This window comes from Coregonus lavaretus (genome assembly GCF_964263955.1).
Source record: "Coregonus lavaretus genome assembly, chromosome: 25".
NCBI lineage: Eukaryota > Metazoa > Chordata > Actinopteri > Salmoniformes > Salmonidae > Coregonus > Coregonus lavaretus.
The window spans coordinates 39,938,069-39,965,774 of NC_140012.1; the positions used below are offsets into that span (position 1 = coordinate 39,938,069).

Consider the following 27,706-nt stretch of genomic DNA (forward strand, 5'->3'; position numbering starts at 1 on the left):
GGGGTACAGCAGTGTAGGACATGCCTATCATCCCCACCCCGGCAGTAGAGTCTGTAGAGGGGTACAGCAGTGTAGGACATGCCTATCATCCCCACCCCGGCAGCAGCTATATACGTCAGCACCATCTTGTTCCTCCTTCTCCACTCATCCTCCTGCTGCTTGGGCTGCTCTTCTGACTCTTGGCCCCCTCATATCTGGGTATTGAGGCGTGAGGGGGACCCTCCTACAGAGGAACCCCTGGGCGTAGCCGTGGAGGCCCCTGGCTCCCTCACCCTGAAGACCCCTGATGCAGGTCTGTGTGTTTGAGGACGTCAGTATGACAGAGTTCTTGGAGCAGCATGTGGACTCAAGGACGAGGATGGGGACTGACTGCAGTGGGTTTATAAGTATCCAATCAATTAATGAAATTAATCAGTTCAAGCTTCAGTCTAGTCAGATACTGCTCCTATCTCGGGTTACCTAGGGGTGAAAACATAAAATGTGTTCACTTTTTAATGTCTATGAACTAGCTAAACCTTGGCTTCATGTTGATAACTGATAGGTTCAGGGATATATTTGGCTAAGGAGACAGCACCACCGCAGCAGTCTAGCTAGCTAATGCCGGTTCACTGCACTACAATAACCTGTCACTACAGTAAAGGTTAAAGATAAAATGGGACTTCATTATAAAACATTGTTGGTAAAGGAAGCAAGACACCTTGCTAGCTAGCAAGACATCACCATTGAGCTGAGAAAAAAAGACATTTAATGGCCAGGATATTCTCAATACAGCCAATTTGATAGAGCATTGACAAACCCCCTTAGATAGATTACAGTGAGGCTACTAGAACAGGGCTTGGTGAGAACTTCCACTGTCAAGATGGATCCTCAATGTATATTGTCTAATGAAATAAACACATTTTGCCATAAACATTACATAGGCTAAACTTACATTTGGGTGGGAGTGGATAACTAACATGTTACTTTAACAAACAACTATTGGAAAAGGGCATCTTAAAAGACCAGCCATAACCTATTCACTAATTTAAACTGGTAAATAATAATAATAATATGCCATTTAGCAGACGCTTTTATCCAAAGCGACTTACAGTCATGCGTGCATACATTTTTTTTTGTGTGTATGTACATTCTTAATGAACAATGCTATCACTGTCTGATTACTTTGAAAACAAATAATGGTGAGTGAGTAACAGGTTTGCGATACCAAACCAACGAAATACAAAAAGGTAAACGTATCTAAATAAATGATAGCCTAATAGTAACCAGACTCTGGTGTTATAACAAAATGTCTTTAAAATACAATGTTGACTTGCGTTAGTGATATTACAGATAGCAAACAATTTGTTCGCATGTACATCGTTGTCACATGGCCTATAGGCCTATTTGACCCGAAAAAGAGGCCATTCAGCAATCGGCCTTGCCTTATAATGTTTAGGTGATTTGGGTAGGCCTATTAGGCTATCTATATCCAATACTTCGCTGTGTGTTTTTCAGGGCAATAGGCTATCACCTGTAGTAGAGTAATCCACTGGTCAAACAACTGTTAAGACACGTTGCTATACTATTTTACACCAAAACCTTCATCATGGATTTATTTTTTGACTTCTAAGTTGATACATTGTTGCAGAGAGTGGTTACATGTGCCGGTTTGAATATAATTGTTCCCACCCCTTCCTGCATCTTACGCCTGGCTTGTGAAGATGTTGCTTGCGGGTCTCAACGGCGCATGCTCCATGTAGAAGCGTTGTATTTCGTCCCGTCAAAAATGTACAAATTGAACATCGTTTCCGAGTTTGATAGTAGACTTTTGATGGTAGTTAAACTGTTACGCCAACGTAGTTCTCCCTATTTGCTCATATTACACTGGCGTTGCAGATGAGACTTTTAACGAATGAATGGGACAAACCAGGAAATGATTTGTGTAATACCCAGCATGCATTTCGTTTGCCTAAATAAATAATGAAGTTAAAAAGTATTGACACTTATCAAACGTCTCTCTTCATTTCCGTCAGTGGACTGAATGTCTCTGTGTGTTATTTCGGAGGTATAGAGTTTTTTTTTTTTTTTTTATGTAACCACGACTGTGAATAGTAAGGCCGAGAATTGGGTTTGAACGGGTTTCTTCATTCAGCAGTACACTCTGGTTTCTCTTCAGATCGCATAAATCTTTCGCCTTTTACTAAAGATTTCCGTGGGGAGGAACAATATGAGTATCAACTAATTTTTTGATGCCCGGCCTCACGGCTGGGCTTCCTACACTTGTCAATGGTAAACTTTATGTAGTAGGTAATCTTATATAGACTTATCTGTTTGGATAACTTTAAGTTACAGCATCAGAGAAAAACGTAGCGGTCATGGTCAGAGTTTTGATGTCCTCTCAATTAAAAGCAGGGACAACTTCATGCAATGTGGTTTGAAAAAGTGTGTTAGGTGGAATATTATATCTAATTGTAGTTTACCGTGTTTTATGGTTTTACTGTAATATAATAATAATAATAATATGCCATTTAGCAGACGCTTTTATCCAAAGCCACTTACAGTCATGCGTGCATACATAATATTTGTTTACTGTTTTTACAGTAACTTACAGGCAACTGGCTGTCTGTAAATTAATGTAAATCAACAGTACAGTGCGTTGTACAAATTACTGGATGAATGAATTAAATTCATTGAGGGGAGATCGGGTGTGTATTTGACCATAATTGCATGGGATTGGTGCAATCAGGTTAACTGCTAGGTAATGTGTTTACAGATCACAGCATATCAATCAATGAATGCCAGTTTGGAAGCCTTCATTAAGGCCTAGAAGTGCAAGTGCTATTACAAACATTTACATGTACGTCATTTAGCAGACGCTCTTATCCAGAGCGATTTACAAATTGGTGCATTCACCTTATAGCCAGTGGGATAACCACTTTACAATACTGCGCCACTCGGGAGGACTAGGACTCTTCACAATGGCTTCCCAATAGGCAGTGGGAGAATCTCAATCGCATACTCCTAGCATTCTCAAAACCCATTGGAGGAGAAGGCCGGAGGGCAGGGAGTATGCAAATGTCATTCTCCCAGCACTTCGCAGACTAAAGGCCATTGTAAGTACTGAACCATTAAATGTTTTGAGACTTGGTGCCACTCCTATCTCTCCCATATAAACATTTTAATGTTGGGGTATTACTACCATACATCAGTTAAATTGGTACAGCACTCGCTCTAATGGGTGGCACAAATGTAGCCGCTTACAAGGCACGCCTCAAAATATGTTAAAGAGCCAGAAACAACAATACCGGTACTGTATTATTCTGTGGGGTGGAATTACACCATTCTAAATACAGCAATTATTTCCCTGCCCACAACATTTTCCCACAATGCACCATAATTTACTGTATGCTGCAGTATAATGCTTCACAGTATTTTACTGTTGTACACATTTACCATATAAGTCAGTTTTCAATTACAGTGTAATATTATGTGTAATTAATTTTGTAAATTATATATATATTGTTTGCTTGGTTCACTTCAGACCTTCATGACTCTCAATCCTATCACTCAGAATTGAAAAAGTTGCCTGTTGCCAATCCCACAATGCTGTGCGGTTACAGTAATGTACTGTTAAACCAACGTTTCCCAGAGAGCGTTGCCATTTACGGCAATTTAATGTAAATAATTAATACGGTACTTTACTGTTAGTTTGATTGTATAATCCTGTCAAATGAAATTATACTGGTGTAGACCTTACCGTGAAATGCTTACTTACAAGCCCTTAACCTCTTAAATGTAAAGCCCCCATATTATACTTTCTATTCAATTCAGTCTGGTATGAGAACGGTAGCCCCTATCTGCGAAAACAGGGTGTCTGCCGAAAGCTGCGTATCTTGGCTATTGATCGGTGCCTTCAAATCTTTGGTGTGACTTGCTACCATATATGGGCATACGAATTTATAAGGGCAGGCCGAGCCGATTACCTAATTCCAAGATGGCTGCTACCTACATTCCGGTTAGCGTTTTGAAGCATAAACACGGAATACGTTGATACACAATGAAAGCCGGGACTCCACAGATAATGGGGATGTCTTATTTGTTTGCTTGTGACCTACCATTATTGATCACCAGCCCCGAGAGTCAAAATGTTTATTTTATACAACGTTTTCACCAAACATCTTACAAGGTAAGCTTAGATTTGGTCTGTGTTTGAGCTATAGCTACTGGAGGGGTATCAAATTCATATTTAGGTTGGTAGGAACAAATCTAGCCTATTGCCAATGTTATCTGATGATGTATGACTTAATGGCAACATCGAATGACCACCGAGTGACAATATCTTTGCGCTTAAAAAATAGGATGATGCCTGCTTACGCGCTGTAGGCATCCATTACACAATGGATTGGCTACTATGGCACCTTGACAGTCTTGTAGCCAATGAGATAAGCTTTCCAGGGATATGTAATTGACCTGGGTGGGACAAGGCAAGGCCTAGAACATTTTATGCGTACTGCGAACTATTGCAACCTGGCTAAGAGACAAGACGCACCGAGCACGCTACATTACATTGTAAACAGATTTCATTGCTTTAATTTCATCACTTTAGCATAAAAGATGGCTTCTCAAGAACAAATAAATGTGGGAAAAACTAAGAATATCAAACAGGAGCCTAAAAAGAAGGCAGCTATGAATGAGTATACCGACATATTTATTTATTTTATTTCACCTTTATTTAACTAGGCAAGTTGAGAACAAATTCCTATTTACAATGACGGCCTACCAAAAGGCAAAAGGCCTCCTGCAGGGACAGGGGCTGGGATTAAACAAATATATATAAATATAGGACCGAACACACTTTTAATATTTTTTATTTTAATTTTTTAATAAAAAATAAAAATTTTTTTTTTTTTTTTTAGTCATTTAGCAGACGCTCTTATCCAGAGCGACTTACAGGAGCAATTAGGGTTAAGTGCCTTGCTCAAGATCACAATGACAGATTTTTCGCCTAGTCGGCTCGGGGATTAGAACCAGCGACCTTTCGGTTACTGGCACAACGCTCTTACCCACTAAGCTACCTGCCGCCCCCTCACATCACAACAGGAGATGCTAATAATAATATGCCATTTAGCAGACGCTTTTATCCAAAGCGGCTTACAGTCATGTGTGCATACATTTTTACGTATGGGTGGTCCCAGGGATCGAACCCACTACCCTGGCGTTACAAGCGCCATGTTCTACCAATTGAGCTACAGAGGACCACAGGAGACCACACTATATAAAGAGAGACCTAAGACAACAACATAGCATGGCAGCAACACATGACAACACAGCAAGGTAGCAACCCAACATGAAAACAACATGGTAGCAACACAACATGGCAGCAGCACAACATGGTAGTAGCACAAGACATGGTACAAACATTATTGGGTACAGACAACAGCACAAAGGGCAAGAAGGTAGAGACAATAATACATCACGCGAAGCAGCCACAACTGTCAGTAAGAGTGAGGCCTAAGAGGGTTTTGTAAATAAGCATCAACCAGTGGGTCTTGCGACGGGTATACAGAGATGACCAGTTTACAGAGGAGTATAGAGTGCAGTGATGTGTCCTATAAGGAGCATTGGTGGCAAATCTGATGGCCGAATGGTAAAGAACATCTAGCCGCTCGAGAGCACCCTTACCTGCCGATCTATAAATTACGTCTCCGTAATCTAGCATGGGTAGTATGGTCATCTGAATCAGGGTTAGTTTGGCAGCTGGGGTGAAAGAGGAGCGATTACGATAGAGGAAACCAAGTCTAGATTTAACCTTAGCCTGCAGCTTTGATATGTGCTGAGAGAAGGACAGTGAACTGTCTAGCCATACTCCCAAGTACTTGTATGAGGTGACTACCTCAAGCTCTAAACCCTCAGAGGTAGTAATCACACCGGTGGGGAGAGGGGCATTCTTCTTACCAAACCACAAGACCTTTGTTTTGGAGGTGTTCAGAACAAGGTTAAGGGCAGAGAAAGCTTGTTGGACACTAAGAAACCTTTGTTGTAGAGCGTTTAACACAAAATCCAGGGAGGGGCCAGCTGAGTATAACACTGTATCATCTGCATATAAATGGATGAGAGAGCTTCCTACTGCCTGAGCTATATTGTTGATGTAAATTGAGAAGAGTGTGGGGCCTAGGATCGAGCCTTGGGGTACTCCCTTGGTGACAGGCAGTGGCTGAGATAGCAGATGTTCTGACTTTATACACTGCACTCTTTGAGAGAGGTAGTTAGCAAACCAGGCCAAAGACCCCTCAGAGACACCAATACTCCTTAGCCGGCCCACAAGGACGGAATGGTCTACCGTATCAAAAGCTTTGGCCAAGTCAATAAAAATAGCAGCACAACATTGCATAGAATCAACAGCAATGGTGACATCATTTAGGACCTTTAAGGTTGCAGTGACACATCCATAACCTGAGCGGAAACCAAATTGCATACCAGAGAGAATACTATAGACATCAAGAAAGCCAGTCAGCTGAATATTGACATGTTTTTCCAACACTTTTGATAAACAGGGCAAAATAGAAATGAGCCTATAACAGTTAGGATCAGCTTGACCGAGATGGTTTTTTGGTGTCAAGTTTAAGGAGCTCCTTTAGCACCTCGGACTCTGTGACCGCCTGCAGGGAGAAACATTGTAGAGGGGCAGGGGAAAAAGAGGGAGGAGCATCGGGGCTAGTCGCATTAGAAGGACTGGGAGATTAGGAAATGTTGGACGGGCAAGGAGGCATGGCTGAGTCAAATAGGAATCCTGACTTAATGAAGTGGTGATTAAAGAGCTCAGCCATGTGCCCCTAGACAGTAACAACCACATCATCAACATTAAGGGACATGGGCAGCTGTGAGGAGGAGGGTTTATTCTCCAGGTCTTTAACCGTTTTCCAGAACTTCTTGGGGTTAGACCCACAGAGAGAGAACTGCTCCTTAAAGTAACTAGCTTTAGCCTTCCTGATGCTGCCTGAATGCACTTATTTCTCATTTGCCTGAACGAGAGCCAGTCAGCCTGAGTAAGCGTGTGCCGAGCCTTTCGCCAAATGGAATTCTTGAGGTGGAGTAACTCTGCCAGATCACGGTCGAACCAGGGGCTGAACCTGTTTTTAATTCTCATTTTCTTTATGGGGGTGTTTGTTAACAATACCACTGAAAATATCAAAAAAGAAGGTCCAAGTGTCTTCGACAGAGGGGATCAAGCTGATTCTATACCAATTTACAGAGGCCAGGTCATGAAGGAAGGCTTGCTCATTAAAGTCTTTTAGCAAGCGTCTTTGACAAATTAGGACAGGTCGTTTCACTGAGTAGCCAGGCTGTAAAACAGTGATCACTAAGGTCATTACAGAAAACACCAGACTGATACCTATCAGGATTATTTGTGAGGATAACATCAAGGAGAGTAGCCTTTTCTGGGTGTTTGGAGTTATACCTTGTGGGATTGGTAATAATCTGAGAAAGATTTAGGGAGTCCCATTGCTTTATGACTTGGTCAGGTGGTTTAAGCATGTCCCAGTTTAGGTCACCTAGCAGGACAAATTTAGACTTAGTGTAAGGAGCCAGGAGAGAGCTTAGGGTAGGTAGGGTACAGGCCGGTGCTGATGGTGGACGATAACACCCAGCAACAGACAAACAAAGAGCTATTTGAAAGTTTAATGCTTAAAACCAGCAAATCAAATTGTTTGGGGACAGACTTGGTGGAGACAACCGAGTACTGAAGGTGTTCCTTGGTAAAGATTGCCACTCCACCACCTTTGGAAGTTCTGTCTTGCCGAAAAAGGTTATAACCAGAAAAGTTAACATCAGTGTTCAAAACACTCGTTCTTAACCACGTCTCAGTTATGACCAACACATCTGGATTGGAGCTGTGAACCCATACTTTCAATTTATCCATTTTAGGTAATAAGCTTCTTGTGTTAACGTGCAGAAAGCCCAGGCTTTTACGAGAGCAGAAATCAGTGAAGCAGATATCAGAAGTCAGAATTGGGGCTAGCAACAGTAGATGGGCCAGGGTGTACATTTCCAGATATCATCAGCAGTAATACAATCGGCACGGCCGAGGACAGGGAGAGCTCTGCAGTGTTGATTTTTTATGACATTTGAATGTGCATCAGATGGCAACAAGATCATATTGTACAGCAATTTCATCAGGTAACATGAATACAAAGCCGGCAAGAAGTGGTTAGAATAGAAGCTTTGAATAAAATACTGGATCGGACTCGGATCAGGGGAGCGATTTGGACAACGAGGATTTCGACTCGGCCGACGAAGATTGCTTTCTAGAAGGATTGGATCCACTTTTAGATCTGTAAGTCAATTATTTTCATGACTTTATATAGCTAATTTACTCTTTGTATTTCGTTTTTTATAAGTTGTCTGCTTTTTGTGCTTTGGATTTAGTTTACATAGGCCTATGTAACAAGTCATTTCAATGTTATATAATTCCAAAGTAGATATTGTCTGTTTCATATTAGTTCACTCTTTGCTGTTCTAAGCAACCTCACAACCATCACAAGACCCCCCACTCAAGGTGAGCGTCACTATCCAACACACATGCCAAAAGACAAAAGGAAGAACTGCAAGCATTGCACAAAACCCAAGGGGAAGAAAAGTGTGAAATGCCAGATCTTCTGTCGGAAAAATGCCAGTTCGCTTTGTAAATAGTTCAGCTTATTTCTATTTTTGCACCTTTTTTAGTGAAGGACACGTGTGTAACCAAGTTTGTGTTTGATAAGGCATTTTTATATATTTTTTATGTATAGTACCAGTCAAGTTTGGACATACCTACTCATTCAAGGGTTTTGCTTTATTTTGACTATTTTCTACATTGTAGAATAATAGTGAAGACATCAAAACTATGAAATAACACATATGGAATCATGTAGTAACCAAAAAAGTGTTAAACAAATCAAAATATGTTTTATATTTTAGATTCTTCAAAGTAGCCACCCTTTTCCTTGACGACAGCTTTACATACTCTTGGAATTCTCACAACCAGCTTCATGAGGTTGTCACCTGGAATGCATTTCAATTAACAGGTGTGTCTTGTTAAGTATGAAAAATGTATGCACTCACTAACTGTAAGTCGCTCTGGATAAGAGCGTCTGCTAAATGACTAAAATGTAAATGTAAAAATGTTAAAAGTTAATTTGTGTAATTTCTTTCCTTCTTAATACGTTTGAGCCAATCAATTGTGTTGTGACAAGGTAGGGGTGGTATACAGACGATAGCCCTATTTGGTAAAAGACCAAGTCCATATTATGGCAAGAACAGCTCAAATAAGCAAAGATAAATGACAGTCATCATTACAGTCATCATTACTTTAAGACATGAAGGTCAGTCAATCCGGAAAATCTCAAGAACTGAAAGTTTCTTCAAGTGCAGGCGCAAAAACCATCAAGCGCTATGATGAAACTGGCTCTCATGAGGACCGCCACAGGAAAGTAAGACCCAGAGTTACCTCTGCTGCAGAGGATAAGTTCATTAGAGTTACCAGCCTTAGAAATTGCAGCCCAAATAAATGCTTAACAGACACATCTCAACATCAACTGTTCAGAGGAGACTTCGTGAATCAGGCCTTCATGAATTGCTGCAAAGAAACCATTACTAAAGGACACCAATAATAAGAAGAGACTTGCTTGGGCCAAGAAACACGAGCAATGGACATTAGACCGGTGGAAATTTGTCCTTTTGGTCTGATGAGTCCGTGTCTTCGTGGGACGCAGAGTAGGTGAACAGATGATCTCTGCATGTGTGGTTCCCACCATGAAACATGGAGGAGGAGGTGTGATGGTGTAAGGGTGCTTTGCTGGTGACACTGTCTGTGATTTATTTAGAATTCAAGGCACACTTAACCAGCATGGCTACCACAGCATTCTGCAGCGATACGCCATCCCATCTGGTTTGCGCTTAGTGGGACTATCATTTGTTTTTCAACAGGACAATGACCCAACACACCTCCAGGCTGTGTAAGGGCTATTTTACCAAGAAGGAGTGTGTTGGAGTGGATGCAACACTTTTTTGGTTACTACATGATTCCATATGTGTTATTTCATAGTTTCGATGTCTTCACTATTATTCTACAACGTAGAAAATAGTAAAAAATAAAGAAAAACCCTTGAATGAGTTGGTGTGTCCAAACTTTTGACTGGTAGTGTATATTGTAATGCTTTATGTAGATGTTTGTCTCTCTGTTTCTCTTGTGAATGGCTAGCCGTAGCCAGGTTGCAGATCCCGTTATGAAAGGTAGAAGAGATACTCCGAGGCGTAGATGACACAACAGATTTTTCCAGACCGTTGCAGTGTAAACGGTGAAGAAGGTTTGGACATGTAGAAAGTGTCTACAGGTGGAGGAATCTAAGATGTAGAACTTGTGGAAAAGAAGGTCATGGTGAATGTTATGAAGAAGCTGTGAAGTGTTACAACTGTGGTGGAAAGCACATCTTTGGAGTGCCCGACGAGGGTCGGAAGAGAAGGAGGTTGCCAAAGTCAGGGCCGTCCAGAGCATTTCATATGTGTAGGCTGTCAAAAGGGTGGAGGGAACGAAAGGTACTCTTGAGGACTCCATGGTGTTGGAAGATGGACATTAAGTCCAGGAAGATGGACATTATTGTGGATGTGGCAGAGGGGTTCCTGGGACTACAATATTTCTCAAGGAAGGAGTTACATGAGGCACTGTCGTGAGCAGTGATACACTCTCAGGCCCCACAATTATAATTATCGCAATAGTGGCGCAGTGGTCTAAGGCACTGCATCTCAGTGCTTGAGGCATCACTACAGACCCCCTGGTTCGATTCCAGGCTGTATCACAACCGACCGTGATTGGGAGTCCCATAGGGCGGCGCACAATTGGCCCAGCGTCGTCCGGGTTTGGCCGGTGTAGGCGGTCATTGTAAATAAGAATTTGTTCTTAACTGACTTGCCTAGTTAAATAAAGGTAAAAAAAAATATATATATATATATATATCTGTATTACCTTTGCTTGTAGAAATATTCAGAGAAAATGTGTGGGAAGTTGACTGTTGACCCGGGGTGTATTCATTAGTTGGCTTCTGTTACAAAACATTTTGCAACGGAAGCCATTTACTTCAAACGGAAAAAGTTTTGCAATGAAAACCAGAGTTTCTATTTGACAAATTCAGGTAGGTCCCTCCCATAGAGAATGATAGAGGCCACTTGTGGCCAAAAGGCCAATTTAGCAGGGGCAGCGCCATTGAGGGCTTCCACCATTTTAATGTAGTCAACTGGGTGGGACTTCCAACTTCATTGGCTTTTTTTATTTATTTTTATTTCACCTTTATTTAACCAGGTAAGCCAGTTGAGAACAGGTTCTCATTTACAGAGTCATGTCCAACCGAGTCATCGGGAGGGATCAGCCAATCGTGAAGAAGAAAATGGACTACTTTAAAATGGAGGTAGCCTCAATGGCGCTGCCCATGTAAAACATTTAGCAACAGACAAAACATTTTGCAATGGAATCTGACTAATGAATACACCCCTGAATTCATAAACTAGTAAACTGTAACAGGGTGGTGCCTCCACGGTAATCATGTGAAGGCTAGAGCCGGCCCTGTGGTTAGGGTAAGGGTTAACCACAGGAGGTTGGTGGCACCTTAATTGGGGAGGATGGGCTCGTGGTAATGACTGGAGCGGAATCAGTGGAATGGTATCAAATACATCAAACACATGCTTTCCAGGTGTTTGATGCCATTCCATTTGCTCCGTTCCGGACATTATTATGAGCCGTTCTCCCCTCAGCAGCCTCCACTGGGGTTAAGGGCTAGAGTAAGGGTTAGGGTTAGTAGATAGGTAGTTGAAATGTCACTGATAGTCTGTAGAGCATCTACACATTGACTATCCAAATAAAGTGTTACCCCATCTTTCTCTTCCTGATAGGTCAAAGTGCACAACCATGCACCTATTTGTTTTTCTGTTCTCCCTCCTTTCAGTCCCTCTGTCTCTCCTTGATTGCTGATTGGAAAGAGGTACATCCGTCAGTTTGAGTGTGTGGGTGTATTTGTTGGATTGTGTGGTGTGTGTGTCTCCCTGACGCCCGGGTGACAGTGGAAAGAGAGGTGAGGGGCAGGCAGTGCGTGATGGACGCGTATCAGGAGGGATTAGTGGTAAAGATAGGCAGGCGTGTTCTCTTTTCTAGGTGGATTTCAATCTCTCTCTTCCTCTGTTTTAAACTGCTAGTGCCTCATCTCTCTCCAAACAACTGAATGCTGTCATCTCCCATTGGCTGTCATCTCCCATGTAATATTTGTGTGTGTGGGGGTGTGTGTTTATCTCCCTGTGTGTGTGTGTGTGTGTGTGTGTGTGTGAGAAAGTGATTCAGTCTCTCTTTCTGTGCGATGCCACTGCTGCCTAAGGAGGCAGAACGATTCGATGGGCTATCTCTGCTATACTGGTATGTCCCTCTTTCAAATTGTTCCCCTCTATTGTTTAATCACTCTCTTCACTCTTTTAATCTAGTTTCTCTTCTCTTTTTTAAGTCGATTTTTTTTTATTGAAGGGTGAAAATATGTACAGTAATTTACTTTTTCGTTGCATGTAAAATTCTACTTCCTTTCACCTCTGTTGTGCCTTACAGTAGTAGGAGGAGGTGTGTGTTGCTCGCAGACTTGTGCAGGGTAAGCAACAAGAGAGCCTTCATGTGTATGTTTTACTTGACTGTCCTTTGCAGTGCTGTAATAAGCGAGTTTAGCTGCAGTACATGTGTAAAGAGAGTTGGAGACGGAAGTGTATCCTATAGACCGGTCCTGTATTACTGTATTACTGTCACAGCAGGAGAAAGAAGGGAAGACAGGTTAGCCTGTATTAAGTGATCAGTTAAATGTTTGTTCTAACTGTTCCGTCACTACTCCGCCAGTAACTCACTACATTCTTAAAAATTAAGGTGCAAGTTGGAACCAAATAAGGTTCTTGAGAGCAATGCCATAGGGGAACTATATTAGGGTCTCTGAAGAACCATACAAAAATCCAGAGCCATACAAAAATCCTCCAGGACTGGAATTGAATAACCCTGCTGTAGGGTTTTAAGCTTATTTGCATGTTTCCCAGGGTGCCTTTTGGAGTGAATTTAGAGTTACCAGTACCACCCATGACTGTGTTTGCTAGTGACAGAGACATGGTTGTTGCATTTTTTCATTTTGAGTTATTTTGCCTTCATCAAGTGAGATCCTAAGTGAACATTGTAATTCAAATTAAATGATTTAAGAAAATACAATACATATATAAGGCCTTCTTTTGAGAGTTTTACCCTAATACAGTGGCCTGAAACTCATACACTGTAAAAAGATAAAATAAATCCAGTTGTTTTTACGGTAACATACCTGAATTACTGTAAAAAAAAAAAAAGTATAGGATGTTACCTTAAATTCCGAATAAACTTTTGGTTTAACAGTACATTACTGTAATGTTTACAATTTACGGTAACATACTGTACTTTTTTTTTTTTTTTTTACAGTAACTTACAGGTAACTGACTGCCAGTAAATTACCGTAAAAACAATAGGATTGGCCAATTTGCTGTGTGCTAGGAAAGAGACATCTGCAGGCTTCAATACATACTATAACCTTTTAGAATTCTGAAGAACCGTAGATGCTACTCAAGAACCCCTCAGTTAACTCAAAGGGTATTTATCAGGTAAGAGTTCTCCAAAGAACCTTAAGAAATTAGGAAGAACCAGTTAAGAACCTTTTTTTCGTGTGTATACAATGACTCACTCACTACAATGTCTATTGTAGTTTTAATTAATTGTAAAGGGTTCTACGGTGTGTATGGGACACTGTAGGCTATGCATTTTTTTTATGGGTGAATGCATTATAGTCCTTTTGTAGGCTACAGGAACAACAGCTGTTTATATATCTTGCTATGAGCCTTTGGAGTCTGTCTTGGCCATTTGTCTATTGGTCAGTGTAATCTCCTGAACTAAATTTAGAAATGTGGGCTTTTGTTGTTAAGGGGGGCAGGGGAAGAGCAGAGGACGGAGGAGAGAAGAGGACACGATGGGAGGGGTTTGGGGGGGGGGGGGGCACAGAAATGACAGTAGAGGAAAGGATGGAAGGGTAGAAGGACCGGAGAGGAGATAAGGAGGCAGGACGGTAGACAGTAGAGGAAAGGAAATGAGGTGGTAATGATGAAATGAGAGGAGAGGAGAGGAGACAATAGGAAGGGAAAGAGGTGGCAGAGAGGAAACTCAGGAAACCAGGTCAGCTCTTCCTAAATCTGGACTGTCAACCTCTTGCTGAACCCTTTTCCTCTGCTACTTACAGGGTCATGATCAGGGCAGACACAGGCTATAGAAAATACCTCTTCCCTCTATTCCTTCATGAACGGAAACCAGCGGCGGCCTGCATATTATGGTGTTAGGGACGGCGTCCCACTTGTGATTGGTCAAAAATAATAATATGATAGGTAAAATAAAAAAAAGTAACTATTTTTATTTAACAAAAAATATGTATTATATAATTCTTGGATAATGTTTTAAATGCTCATGAAAGTGCAGTAAATGTGTACATTTTCCTGTTTGAAAAATATATTGTTCAAAACGATCGGTTCAGTTACTTAATACTTTGCCCCTCAGTGACTGTCAGCAGCAGCTCCACCTCTGTGGGCGCATAGGCCATGTGAACATTGCTTGGATTGTTTTGCCAGCTGTTTTCCATGAGGGCAAACTGCACCATAAATTATAACAGCACAAAGTAAATGGACCTCCCTGAGGCGCTCAAATGTGAGTGTCTACCTTTGATAAGCAGCTAGCTAGCTAGCTGGTAGCTTGCTAGATGGTTAGCTCCCATGCCAATTTCAACTATTTTCTAAACGAATATCTGACTAACTCGGAAATATGAAGTTATTTCAGAATTAAAGTTACCTGGCTAGAGGATCATGCTTTGTGACAATATGTTAGCTAGCTATCCCCAGTTATATAATGTGTTTTCACTTATTGCATCTGAATGCTTGTTGCACTCTTCCCGGTTTCCATTAGTTACCACAGCCATATCGTAAAAATTCATGAAAACAAAAATGAGCTTTTTGGTCTTCATTTAAGGCTAGGGTTAGGCATAAGGCTAGCAGTGTGGGTAATGTTGTTAGGGTTTATGACTTTGTAGCTGTGGTAACTAGTGATAACCATTCTCCCTGGTGCACTCGTTTGTTCATGAGCTGGCTGCTCGTTCTAGCACAATCTAATCTGTTCAAAACAGTGGCCATTCGGTTTTTGACATTGTTAAGTTGCGTCAATTCAAATCTGGTATTGGAACAAAAAGAGGTCAATATACGTCTTCTAAAATAGACTAGTATTTTAATTAATGCAAAACACTTCAATGGTAAATATGATGTTCGTATATACGGGTCCACTGAAACACCACGCAGGGCAGTCAGAGAACTGAGCCATTGTTATAAGTTCTTCTTTAAATACTCTGACAGAGATAGTTCCTGCTCCAAGCAGGCCTATCAGAGTAGAGACTGAGCGTGGTTTTAGACTTACTCAGCCTATCGTTGGCGCACAGGCTGGTCCCAGCCCCTTGGCGCTTCACTGTTGCCAGGCATTAGTTGTTATCTCCACAACTTGTCTCGAGTCAGCAACCTCAGACATCTTTGTAGCAGAACACATGTCCTTGAGCGGTTTAACAAAGAGGGTGTGTGTCTGTGTGAATCACAAGTCTGTCTCAGCCTACCCCTATAACGGTTCCTCACATTAATCAAAGCTTGTTATGTTACATTACATTACATTATATTCATTTAGCAGACGCTCTTATCCAGAGCGACTTACAGGAGCAATTAGGGTTAAGTGCTCAAGGGCACATCGACAGATTTTTCACCTAGTCAGCTCGGGGATTAGAACCAGCGACCTTTCGGTTACTGGCACAACGCTCTTAACCACTAAGCTACCTGCCGCCCCAAACAATCTATATCAGTACAGCACAAACCTATTATGTTTAATCATTAATGTATTCTTTCTAAGCTAGGCATCACATCTAGTTATAAGAAAATAGATCCCAACAACATGCAAAAGTGAAATAGGTGTAGTTATGCTGTTGTTCAAATGCACAAATCGCTTTATATCTTCTCAAAGAAACTACCGGTAGTTCGAAAACTTGGCATCATATTTCTGTCATACTGCTTTGTTGATCCAGGCTCTGTTGTAGCCGGCCGCGACCGGGAGAACCATGGGGCGGCGCACAATTGGCCCAGCGTTGTCCAGGGTAGGGGAGGGAATGGCCGGCAGGGATGTAACTCAGTTGGTAGAGCATGGCGTTTGCAACGCCAGGGTTGTGAGTTCGATTCCCACGGGGGGCCAGTATGGAAAAATATAAATAAAATAAAAATGCTAAATGACTAAAATGTAAATGTTGACAACTCCAACCACCTCGTGCCCCGGGTATTCAGTTAATCAGAGGCAGCCGCTGACGGACACTCAGAAAACCAGGTCAGCTATTCCTAAATCTGGAATGTCAACCTCTTGCTGAACCCATTTTCTACTTACAGGGTCATGAGGAAGGCAGACACGAACATGCCGACACTCCGTCAACTTCTGAGTACTTAAATATAATTTCCCCGTTGACATCAATTAAGGATTTATGCACATGCTTTAGTTACGCAGGGAACTATTGTACAATAATTTCTCAACTCTAAATCGGTCCATAAGCTGACAAGGTGTTGGATGATGAAAGCTATAGGATAGCATATGTTGGTAGGTCTGCTATGACAAGGCATTTATTATGTAGCAGTTTGTAACAGGCTAACGTGATGCTCCATTAGCCTTACAGGATAGGGACTGTTTGGCGGAGCACAGAGAATTTTCGACCAACCTTAACTTGGTGATACTTCCTCAATTCACGACTTGCAAGACAACCTATGTCTTCTAAACGACCATGTGTAGTTGCAGGGGGTTCGTTTGAATTTAGAAAATGCTCCATTATTAAATTAAATCAATGTTTTGCTTAATTAAGTAATCCAACAATGTGTACGACGCCATCTGGTCTATTTAAAATCTTCTTTCGTTGATTGAGACATCATCATGACATGCAGCACTTTGGGTTTGACACCCACCGGTCTCAATCAATGAGAGAAGATTTCAAATAGTCAAGATGGCGTCGTACAAATTGTTGGATTAATTGATGGAGCAAAAAATAGATTTCATTTAATAACGGAGCATTTTCTAAATTCAAACGAAACCCCCTGCAACTAGACATGGACTTTCAGAAGACATTGATTGTCTTCCAAGTCGGTAATTGAGGAAGTATCGACAAGTTAAGGTTGGTCGAAAATTCTCTGTGCTCCGCCAAACAGTACCTATCGGACAACTGGAACAGAGTAATGGTCTGTCTGGGTGATGTTTTTTTGGTAGGCATTTATCACAGTGATGCTGGAAGACCAGGTCATGTTTTGATTAGTCAGCACATGTAGTAGATTTACAAGAGATATTTGATGAACACAACAACTATAGGTTCGTGGACTGGAGCTTGATTCTGGTACAGTACCCGTGGTGGAAAAAGGTGGTTTCTTTTCATGACAATGTCATCCAAGTAAAGCAAAAAAGAGTGAAAAGTCTGGCCGCCAAATACACAGAACAGGTGTTGGGTACGTTGCACAAGCTGAAGGGCATTATATTAAATGCAGAGGTTGAGCAGCTGTTGGAAAAAGAATGCCCCAATAATGATCCTCCAATAGGAAGTCTTTATGAAAGCTTTCAAGTCAAGACAATAGTTGGAACCGCAGTACACAGAGAACATAAACCACATACAGCCACAACTGTCTGGACCACAGCTGTACTGTTGTATTGACTGTAAAATATAATGAACGCTCCCTCAGTTTATTGTGGCAGAGCATTTATCAGTGTTTGGGTATCTAATAATTATTGTATGTGCAGCACTTGCAAGTTATTGGATGTGCGTACACTACATTTGAAATTATTCTATTGACTGCAGTCATCCAATGCCCTAGTTTGAGCCCAAAGCCTTGTCCTCTGTTTCATCCTGTGCACGTCTGTCTGTCCAGAGGATTACCTCCCTGTCCTGTCCTCCCAGGTCTGCAGATTGGCAGCAGTATTTTCCAATACCTAATGCACCTGTTTAGACTGTAATTACTTTTTCATAATTGAATAGATCTAGAAGCTCTTTGCTGCTGTAAACCATTTACTCCCATCGGTGACACAGCTTGCAGTGACACACACACACACACACACACAATTAGGGCCAAGAGTTTTTCCTGATCACATGATGTGGCCTGGAAAACCTTTTGACCTTCCTCATATGTAGGGGCGGCAGGTAGCTTAGTGGGTAAGAGCGTTGTGCCAGTAACCGAAAGGTCGCTGGGTCTAATCCCTGAGCCGACTAGGTGAAAAATCTGTCAATGTGCCCTTAACCCTCCCGTTGTCCTAGGGTCAAAATGACCCGCCACTGTGTTGAACCAACTTTATTTAATTTTTATATTTTTTGGATCATTTGTGAGAAGGAGGCAGTGATACTTTCTTTAAAGTATCACTGCCTCCTTCTCACAAATGATCCCCAAAATATAAAAATTAAATAAAGTTGGTTCAACACAGTGGCGGGTCATTTTGACCCTAGGACATTGGGAGGGTTAAGCAAGGCACTTAACCCTAATTGCTCCTGTAAGTCGCTCTGGATAAGAGTGTCTCCTAAAATGTAAATGTACGCATCCAGCATAAAGGCAAATCTTATTTTCAGATTGGGTTTGGTTGTTACTGTCATACGGTGCATTTTAATGCCGAGAATGGCTCAGAGGGAGATTGGTCTGGACAGCCTGAGCTGATGTGATGCTGCCAGTCAAAGTCCCTGTGAAGAGATGAGATGGTGTGTTTTAGTTTTTCCCCTGATTGCTGAAACCCTGTCAGTCTGGCGGCTGCTTCTGACCCCACATACACTCCCAACGCACCCACACACACACACACATGCGCCTCACACACTCACCTCAAACTCTCCACACACGCTCACTTGTGGCTGCTCCTGACACATCTCATCCCAGCTCGTCTGCAAAGCCAGTCCACAGCTGGGATATGGAACATATTGGTGTGGCTCTGGGAACCTATTCTAACGAAATCCTTTGGACAATGATTCAGTTACATCTTGAGACCGGAGATGAAAGCTCATCCGACGAACCCTGTGACTGTGAGAGGTGTCCACCCTTTCTCTCTATCCGTCACAAGCCTTCTCTTTCCGTCCACGAGGAAGGGGTTTAAATGTACTATTTATTTGTTAAATGTGTAAACGTTGGGGTGACATGACAGAGAAGGATTTTGTGTGTTCCAGGACTATCATGGGGCCTCATGGCATCAACCGGGCCATCGAGAGACTGGAGTTCTGCGACTGCAAGAAAGGACTGGGTCAGTATACAACTTGACCTCTATTATGTGATGTGCATTATAAATGGATGTAGCTATAGTCTATATATGTTTTATACAGCTATAACTGGGGCCCAGAGGTTTCCCTGGTCAGGTTATATAGTCAGGGAAAAACTCCTGGCCCTAGTAACGAATGGTTATTATAGCAAGTCGAAGGGCGACATTTCCCTCCTCAAAAACAGCTGCGCAGTGAGCTAACACACCGCAACATTCTAAACAGCTGCGCAGTGAGCTAACACACCGCAACATTCTAAACAGCTGCGCAGTGAGCTAACACACCGCAACATTCTAAACAGCTGCGCAGTGAGCTAACACACCGCAACATTCTAAACAGCTGCGCAGTGAGCTAACACACCGCAACATTCTAAACAGCTGCGCAGTGAGCTAACACACCGCAACATTCTAAACAGCTGCGCAGTGAGCTAACACACCGCAACATTCTAAACAGCTGCGCAGTGAGCTAACACACCGCAACATTCTAAACAGCTGCGCAGTGAGCTAACACACCGCAACATTCTAAACAGCTGCGCAGTGAGCTAACACACCGCAACATTCTAAACAGCTGCGCAGTGAGCTAACACACCGCAACATTCTAAACAGCTGCGCAGTGAGCTAACACACCGCAACATTCTAAACAGCTGCGCAGTGAGCTAACACACCGCAACATTCTAAACAGCTGCGCAGTGAGCTAACACACCGCAACATTCTAAACAGCTGCGCAGTGAGCTAACACACCGCAACATTCTAAACAGCTGCGCAGTGAGCTAACACACCGCAACATTCTAAACAGCTGCGCAGTGAGCTAACACACCGCAACATTCTAAACAGCTGCGCAGTGAGCTAACACACCGCAACATTCTAAACAGCTGCGCAGTGAGCTAACACACCGCAACATTCTAAACAGCTGCGCAGTGAGCTAACACACCGCAACATTCTAAACAGCTGCGCAGTGAGCTAACACACCGCAACATTCTAAACAGCTGCGCAGTGAGCTAACACACCGCAACATTCTAAACAGCTGCGCAGTGAGCTAACACACCGCAACATTCTAAACAGCTGCGCAGTGAGCTAACACACCGCAACATTCTAAACAGCTGCGCAGTGAGCTAACACACCGCAACATTCTAAACAGCTGCGCAGTGAGCTAACACACCGCAACATTCTAAATAGCGGCAGCTCTGATACTGTACCTCGCAATTGCCCTAAATGTACTATCTGTTTAATAGAATGCCCCTATAAAGTTTATCCACTGGTGGTTCATATAAGGTGTTACTTCTGTCTCTTGTTCCTCATCCAGGGGTGAAGATCATAGGTGGCTACAGAGATCAGACACGTGAGGAGTTTGGCATCTTCATCAAGCGGGTGTTACCGGGAGGGCTGGCTGCTCAGGATGGTACATTACTTTCTGATTGTTGTTTTGTTTTGGCTCATATACTATGTTGATAAATAACCTCTATTACTGATGATGATGATGGCAAAATGCTCTCTCTCTCTCTCTCTCTCTCTCTCTCTCTCTCTCTCTCTCTCTCTCTCTCTCTCTCTCTCTCTCTCTCTCTCTCTCTCTCTCTCTCTCTCTGTGTGTGTGTTCCAGGGCGGCTTAGAACGGGCGACCTCGTTTTGGAAGTCAATAATATGAGTTTAGGAGGAGTAACCAACGAAAGGTAGGTCAGTAGTGCACAGTGGTAGACTCGGCCATAATTAGGTAATTTGAGTTTAGCCGTTCGTTATGTCGTTCGTTAGCCATTAGGTCTTCTGAACCTAAGGTGTGAATGACGCTACGCGAAGTATGTTACATTGGCGTTTGTCTTTCAAACATGTTTTCAACTCAGGAGTAATACTTGAATGCCACACATTGAATTAAAAAACAGTTTTCTACATAGAGGCGATGATGACTGAAGGTGTTATGTCAGTTCCATCACCATGTGTGTGTCCCAAATGGCACCCTATTCCCTATGGGCCCTGGTCAAAAGTAGTGCACTATAAACGGAATAGGGTGCCATTTGGGATGCATAATTTCCTGTACCCGGGTGTTGTGTTAAAACTGCTCTCCTCTCTCCTGTGTTCCTATAGGGCGGTGGATATCCTCCGGTCAGCGTCAGCCTCCAATCACATGTCTCTGATGGTTGCCAGGGATGATGAAAGCAGGTAGCCAAGCCTGACTTTATGTAAAGGGAAATTCCACCACTTTTCAACCTCATCTCCAGCACAATACCAGTATGTGATAACAGCGCATTTCTATGTTTTGTAGAATATAAAAATATAAAGTAAAAAAATGTATACCCGATGATGACATTTTAAAAACAGTGATTTTCAAACACTATGAGATTCGCGGTGATGTGGGGAGAAAGAAAATACACTTCCTCTGGCTAGAAACTCATTGCAGGTTTTGAAAATCACTGTTTTTCTTACTTTTAAATTTTAATCCTAACCTCTGGTGTCATTGAGAAGCATTTTTTAGGACCTTATCTTTTTAACCACAGATAATTGAAAATAGGCTGTTTTCACATATGTATGATGCTGGAGATAATGGCTATGAGGTTGAAAAGTGGCAGAATTGCCCTTAACATATGTGTGTGTGTGTGTGTATATATATATATATATATATATATATATATATATATATATATATATATTTTTTTCTCATCAGAAGGTTTGCCATTTTTAGGGTTGTTTGATTTGGTATATGTTTATTATATATATATATTTTTTACAAATCGATACTTGGAGTCAAATATTGCGATATGTAATTGTATGGATTTTTTTTTTTGTGTGCAGCCTACGTTTGTGTGCAGCCTACGTACGGTAGTGTGTAGCCTACGTATGGTAGTGTGTAGCCTACGTATGGTAGTGTGTAGCCTACGTACGGTAGTGTGCAGCCTACGTACGGTAGTGTGTAGCCTACGTACGGTAGTGTGCAGCCTACGTACGGTAGTGTGTAGCCTACGTACGGTAGTGTGCAGCCTACGTACGGTAGTGTGCAGCCTACGTACGGTAGTGTGCAGCCTACGTACGGTAGTGTGCAGCCTACGTACGGTAGTGTGTAGCCTACGTACGGTAGTGTGTAGCCTACGTACGGTAGTGTGTAGCCTACGTCAGAGCACTACATCATTGCTGTCACTGAACAAGGGTTAATACTGTTAGGAGATGAGGGGTGATAAACCCTTTTGATTTTGCTTTTAAAATCGGGTTAATACAGTAAGGACCTTAAGGGACTTTGGTTGTGTTTGCTCAGAAACAGACGCGGTGTCCAAAATGGACCCTATTCTAATAATGTAATATAATAATATAATGTATCATGCATATAATATGTTAGGAATATTCTATTCCTAACTGGAGGCCTGGTCAAAAGTTGTGCACTACATAGGGAATAGGGTGACAGAAACAGAGAGCCTTAGGGAAGAGTGTTGCGAAAAGAGTGTTTAAGGCCTGGATGTATCAAATGTGCAGATTCAGAAAACTGCTTATGAGAGGACAGATAAAACTCATTCATAGCTGTGAGGGTGTTTGCTTCTGACCTCAGTCAGGAAATACATATGAAGTAACACACCCCCAGTTGTCCCCTGTGTGTGGATGGTGGTTTTTGTTTATCTATTGCATTCAACACATTTTTCAGCATACTTCAAAGTATACACTGAGTGTACAAAACATTAGGAATAACTGCTCTTTCCATGACAGACTGACCAGGTGAATCCAAAATGAAAGCTATGATCCCTTATTGATGTTCAATTCACTTTAATCAGTGTAGATGAAGGGGAGGAGACAAGTTAAAGAAGGACTTTTAATCCTTGAGACAATTAAGACATGGATTGTGGATGTGTGCCATTCAGAGGGTGAATGGGCAAGACAAAAGATTGAAGTGCCTTTGAACAAAGTATGGTAGTAGGTGCCAGGCACACCGGTTTGAGTGTGTCAAGAACTGCAACGCTGCTGGGTTTTTCATGCTCAACAGTTTCCTGTGTGTATCAAGAATGGTCCACCACCCAAAGGACATCCAGCCAACTTGACACAACTGTGGGAAGCATTGGCGTCAACGCTCTTAATGCCAGCATCCCTGTGGAACGCTTTCAACACCTTGTAGTCCACGCCCTGACGAATTGAGGCTGTTCTGAGGGCAAAGGGGGTGCAACTCAATATTAGGAAGGTGTTCCTACTGTTTTGTACACTCAGTGTATTATATAAGAATGATGCCGTTACCAACCTATGCCAATGAGAGAGAGAGAAAGTGATCTATAGAATCACATGAAGTTAATCAATTATGGGTGGCAAGTAATAAGTTAGTCCTAAATATATCAAAACTAAAAGCATTGTATTTGGGACAAATCATTCACTAAACCCTAAACCTCAACTAAATGTTGGTAATGAATAATGTGGAAATTGAGCAATTTGAGGAGACTAAACTGCTTGGCGTAACCCTAGATTGTAAACTGCCATGGTCAAAACATATTGATGCAACGGTAGCTAAGATGGGGAGAGGTTTGTCCGTAATAAAGCGCAGCTCTGCTTTTCTTGACATCACAATCAGCTAAAGAAGTCCTACAGGCCCTAGTTTTATCACACCTGGGCGGCAGGTGGCTTAGTGGTTAAGAGCGTTGTGCCAGTAACCGAAAGGTTCTAATCCCCGAGCCGACTAGGTGAAAAATCTGTCGATGTGCCCTTGAGCAAGGCACTTAACCCTACTTGCTCTGGATAAGAGCGTCTGCTAAATGACTAAAATGTAAATGTACTGCCCAGTTATATGGTCTGATGCTAATTTCATCACACCTGGACTACTGCCCATTTATTTGGTCTGATGCTAGTTTTATCACACCTGGACTACTGCCCAGTAATATGGTCTGATGCTAGTTTTATCACAGCTGGACTACTGCCCAGTTATATGGTCTGATGCTAGTTTTATCACACCTGGACTACTGCCCAGTTACAGTGAGGGAAAAAAGTATTTAATCCCCTGCTGATTTTGTACGTTTGCCCACTGACAAAGACATGATCAGTCTATAATTTTAATGGTAGGTTTATTTGAACAGTGAGAGACAGAATAACAACAAAAAAATCCAGAAAAACAAATGTCAAAAATTTTATCAATTGATTTGCATTTTAATGAGGGAAATAAGTATTTGACCCCTCTGCAAAACATGACTTAGTACTTGGTGGCAAAACCCTTGTTGGCAATCACAGAGGTCAGACGTTTCTTGTAGTTGGCCACCAGGTTTGCACACATCTCAGGAGGGATTTTGTCCCACTCCTCATTGCAGATCTTCTCCAAGTCATTAAGATTTCGAGCCTGACGTTTGGCAACTCGAACCTTCAGCTCCCTCCACAGATTTTCTATGGGATTAAGGTCTGGAGACTGGCTAGGCCACTCCAGGACATTAATGTGCTTCTTCTTGAGCCACTCCTTTGTTGCCTTGGCTGTGTGTTTTGGGTCATTGTCATGCTGGAATACCCATCCACAACCCATTTTCAATGCCCTGGCTGAGGGAAGGAGGTTATCACCCAAGATTTGACGGTACATGGCCCTGTCCATCGTCCCTTTGATGCGGTGAAGTTGTCTTTTACAGTTGGCCCTGAACAGAGCAGCCAGGCTAGCCCTTAAATGTACACAGAGAGCTAACATCAATGACATTCATGTCAATCTCTACTGACTCAAAGTAGAGGAGAGATTGACTGCATCACTACTTAAACCTGTGAATTCAGACAAATAAAAGGGGTAATGGGTCCGCACTCAAAAAGATGTTGCATAAAGCTTACTTCATTTTTTAAAGGTTTTGTTATTCTTTTCACTGCATCAGGGATAGCTTACACAGACGTTTCAGCTTTACAGCCTTCTTTAGTGTGTAGGTACAGATCTTTTTAATTCAAAACAGCATTTGTAGGGAACACAGGTGAGCAACCGATGCTTCTAATCAGGGTTGCCACTCATCTGCCAATCAGGGATGGCTTCATTTAAACAATGGGTACATTTAAACACTGCCCAAACATCCTCTGGGACTCTAGTCCTCCTAACTGCTGAGGAAAGTTGTCTGTCCTGTGTCCTCTCTCTCTCCTGTCACATCTCACCTCGTCTTGTACATGGGACCTGACATAAAGTGACTTGGCACTCTGCTGGCCCCTGTGCTTTTCAAGGTTTGTCAGCCACGTCACACACTACGACCCAACGGATGGACAGCCAGACAGATACACGCTGACATATTAGGGACAGGACAGAAGACTGTCTGTCCATCTGTCTGTCATCTGCTGTTTGCTTTAGTTGTGTTTCAGAATGTTTTGTGCCCAATAGAAATCAATGGTATATAATGTATTATGTCATTTTGGAGTCCTTTTTATTCGGAATAAGAATATCATATGTTTCTAAACACTTCTACATTAATGTGGATGCTACCATGATTATGGATAATCCTGAATGAATCGTGAATAATGATGGGTGAGAAAGTTACAAACGCACAATATCATACCCCCAAGAAATGCTAACCTCTCACCATTACAATAACAAGGGAAGGTAGCATTTTTGGGGGGATATAATATTTGTGCGTCTAACTTTCTCACTCATCATTCATCACGATTTGTTTAGGATTATGCGTCAACATGGTAGCATCCACATTAATGTAGAAGTGTTTAGAAACATATTCTATTCTTATTTACAATAAAAGTGACTCCAATTTGACACTACATTATTTACCATTCACTTCTATTGGGCCCAAAAGTTTGGACACACCTACTCATTCAAGGGTTTTTCTTTATTTTTAAAATGTTTTACATTGTAGAATAATAGTGAAGACATCACAACTATGAAATAACACAAATGGAATCATGTAGTAACCAAAAAAGTGTTAAACAAATCAAAATATATTTTATATTTGAGATTCTTCAAATAGCCACCCTTTGCCTTTATGACAGCTTTGCACACTCTTGGCATTCTCTCAACCAGCTTCACCTGGAATGCTTTTCCAACAGTCTTGAAGGAGTTCCCACATACAGTGGGGGAAAAAAGTATTTGATCCCCTGCTGATTTTGTACGTTTGCCCACTGACAAAGTCATGATCAGTCTATAATTTTAATGGTAGGTTTATTTGAACAGTGAGAGACAGAATAACAACAAAAAAATCCAGAAAAACAAATGTCAAAAATGTTATCAATTGATTTGCATTTTAATGAGGGAAATAAGTATTTGACCCCTCTGCAAAACATGACTTAGTACTTGATGGCAAAACCCTTGTTGGCAATCACAGAGGTCAGACGTTTCTTGTAGTTGGCCACCAGATTTGCACACATCTCAGGAGGGATTTTGTTCCACTCCTCTTTGCAGATCTTCTCCAAGTCATTAAGGTTTCGAGGCTGACGTTTGGCAACTCGAACCTTCAGCTCCCTCCACAGATTTTCTATGGGATTAAGGTCTGGAGACTGGCTAGGCCACTCCAGGACCTTAATGTGCTTCTTCTTGAGCCACTCCTTTGTGGCCTTGGCCGTGTGTTTTGGGTCATTGTCATGCTGGAATACCCATCTACGACCCATTTTCAATGCCCTGGCTGAGGGAAGGAGGTTCTCACCCAAGATTTGACGGTACATGGCCCCGTCCATCGTCCCTTTGATGCGATGAAGTTGTCCTGTCCCCTTAGCAGAAAAACACCCCCAAAGCATAATGTTTCCACCTCCATGTTTGACGGTGGGGATGGTGTTCTTGGGGTCATAGGCAGCATTCCTCCTCCTCCAAACACGGCAAGTTGAATTGATGCCAAAGAGCTCGATTTTGGTCTCATCTGACCACAACACTTTTACCCAGTTCTCCTCTGAATCATTCAGATGTTCATTGGCAAACTTCAGACGGCCCTGTATATGTGCTTTCTTGAGCAGATGGACCTTGCGGGCACTGCAGGATTTCAGTCCTTCACAGCGTAGTGTGTTACCAATTGTTTTCTTGGTGACTATGGTCCCAGCTGCCTTGAGATCATTGACAAGATCCTCCCGTGTAGTTCTGGGCTGATTCATCACCGTTCTCATGATCATTGCAACTCCACGAGGTGAGATCTTGCATGGAGCCCCAGGTCGAGGGAGATTGACAATTATTTTGTTTCTTACATTTGTGGATAATCGCACCAACTGTTGTCACCTTCTCACCAAGCTGCTTGGCGATGGTCTTGTAGCCCATTCCAGCCTTGTGTAGGTCTGCAATCTTGTCCCTGACATCCCTGGAGAGCTCTTTGGTCTTGGCCATGGTGGAGAGTTTGGAATCTGATTGATTGATTGCTTCTAAATTAATAATATAAATTGGGCATTTAGCAGACGCTCTTATCCAGAGCGACTTACAGGAGCAATTAGGGTTAAGTGCCTTGCTCAAGGGCA

The 27,706-nt window shown here is 42.1% G+C and overlaps 1 protein-coding gene across 1 annotated transcript in view; it reads left to right on the forward strand.

Annotated features, from left to right (window-relative positions):
* Positions 1–12,359: 12,359 nt before the first annotated feature.
* LOC311100911 (syntaxin-binding protein 4-like) overlaps positions 12,360–27,706 on the forward strand; it is a gene marked incomplete at both ends in the record, with an annotated part of 105,349 nt that continues 90,002 nt past the window's right edge. Inside the window, 5 exons of the mRNA XM_084141895.1 lie at positions 12,360–12,415; positions 19,281–19,354; positions 20,670–20,765; positions 20,964–21,033; positions 21,443–21,517. Of these exons, the coding sequence (XP_083998021.1) occupies positions 12,360–12,415; positions 19,281–19,354; positions 20,670–20,765; positions 20,964–21,033; positions 21,443–21,517 (371 nt within the window). The remainder of the gene's footprint in view (positions 12,416–19,280; positions 19,355–20,669; positions 20,766–20,963; positions 21,034–21,442; positions 21,518–27,706) is intronic.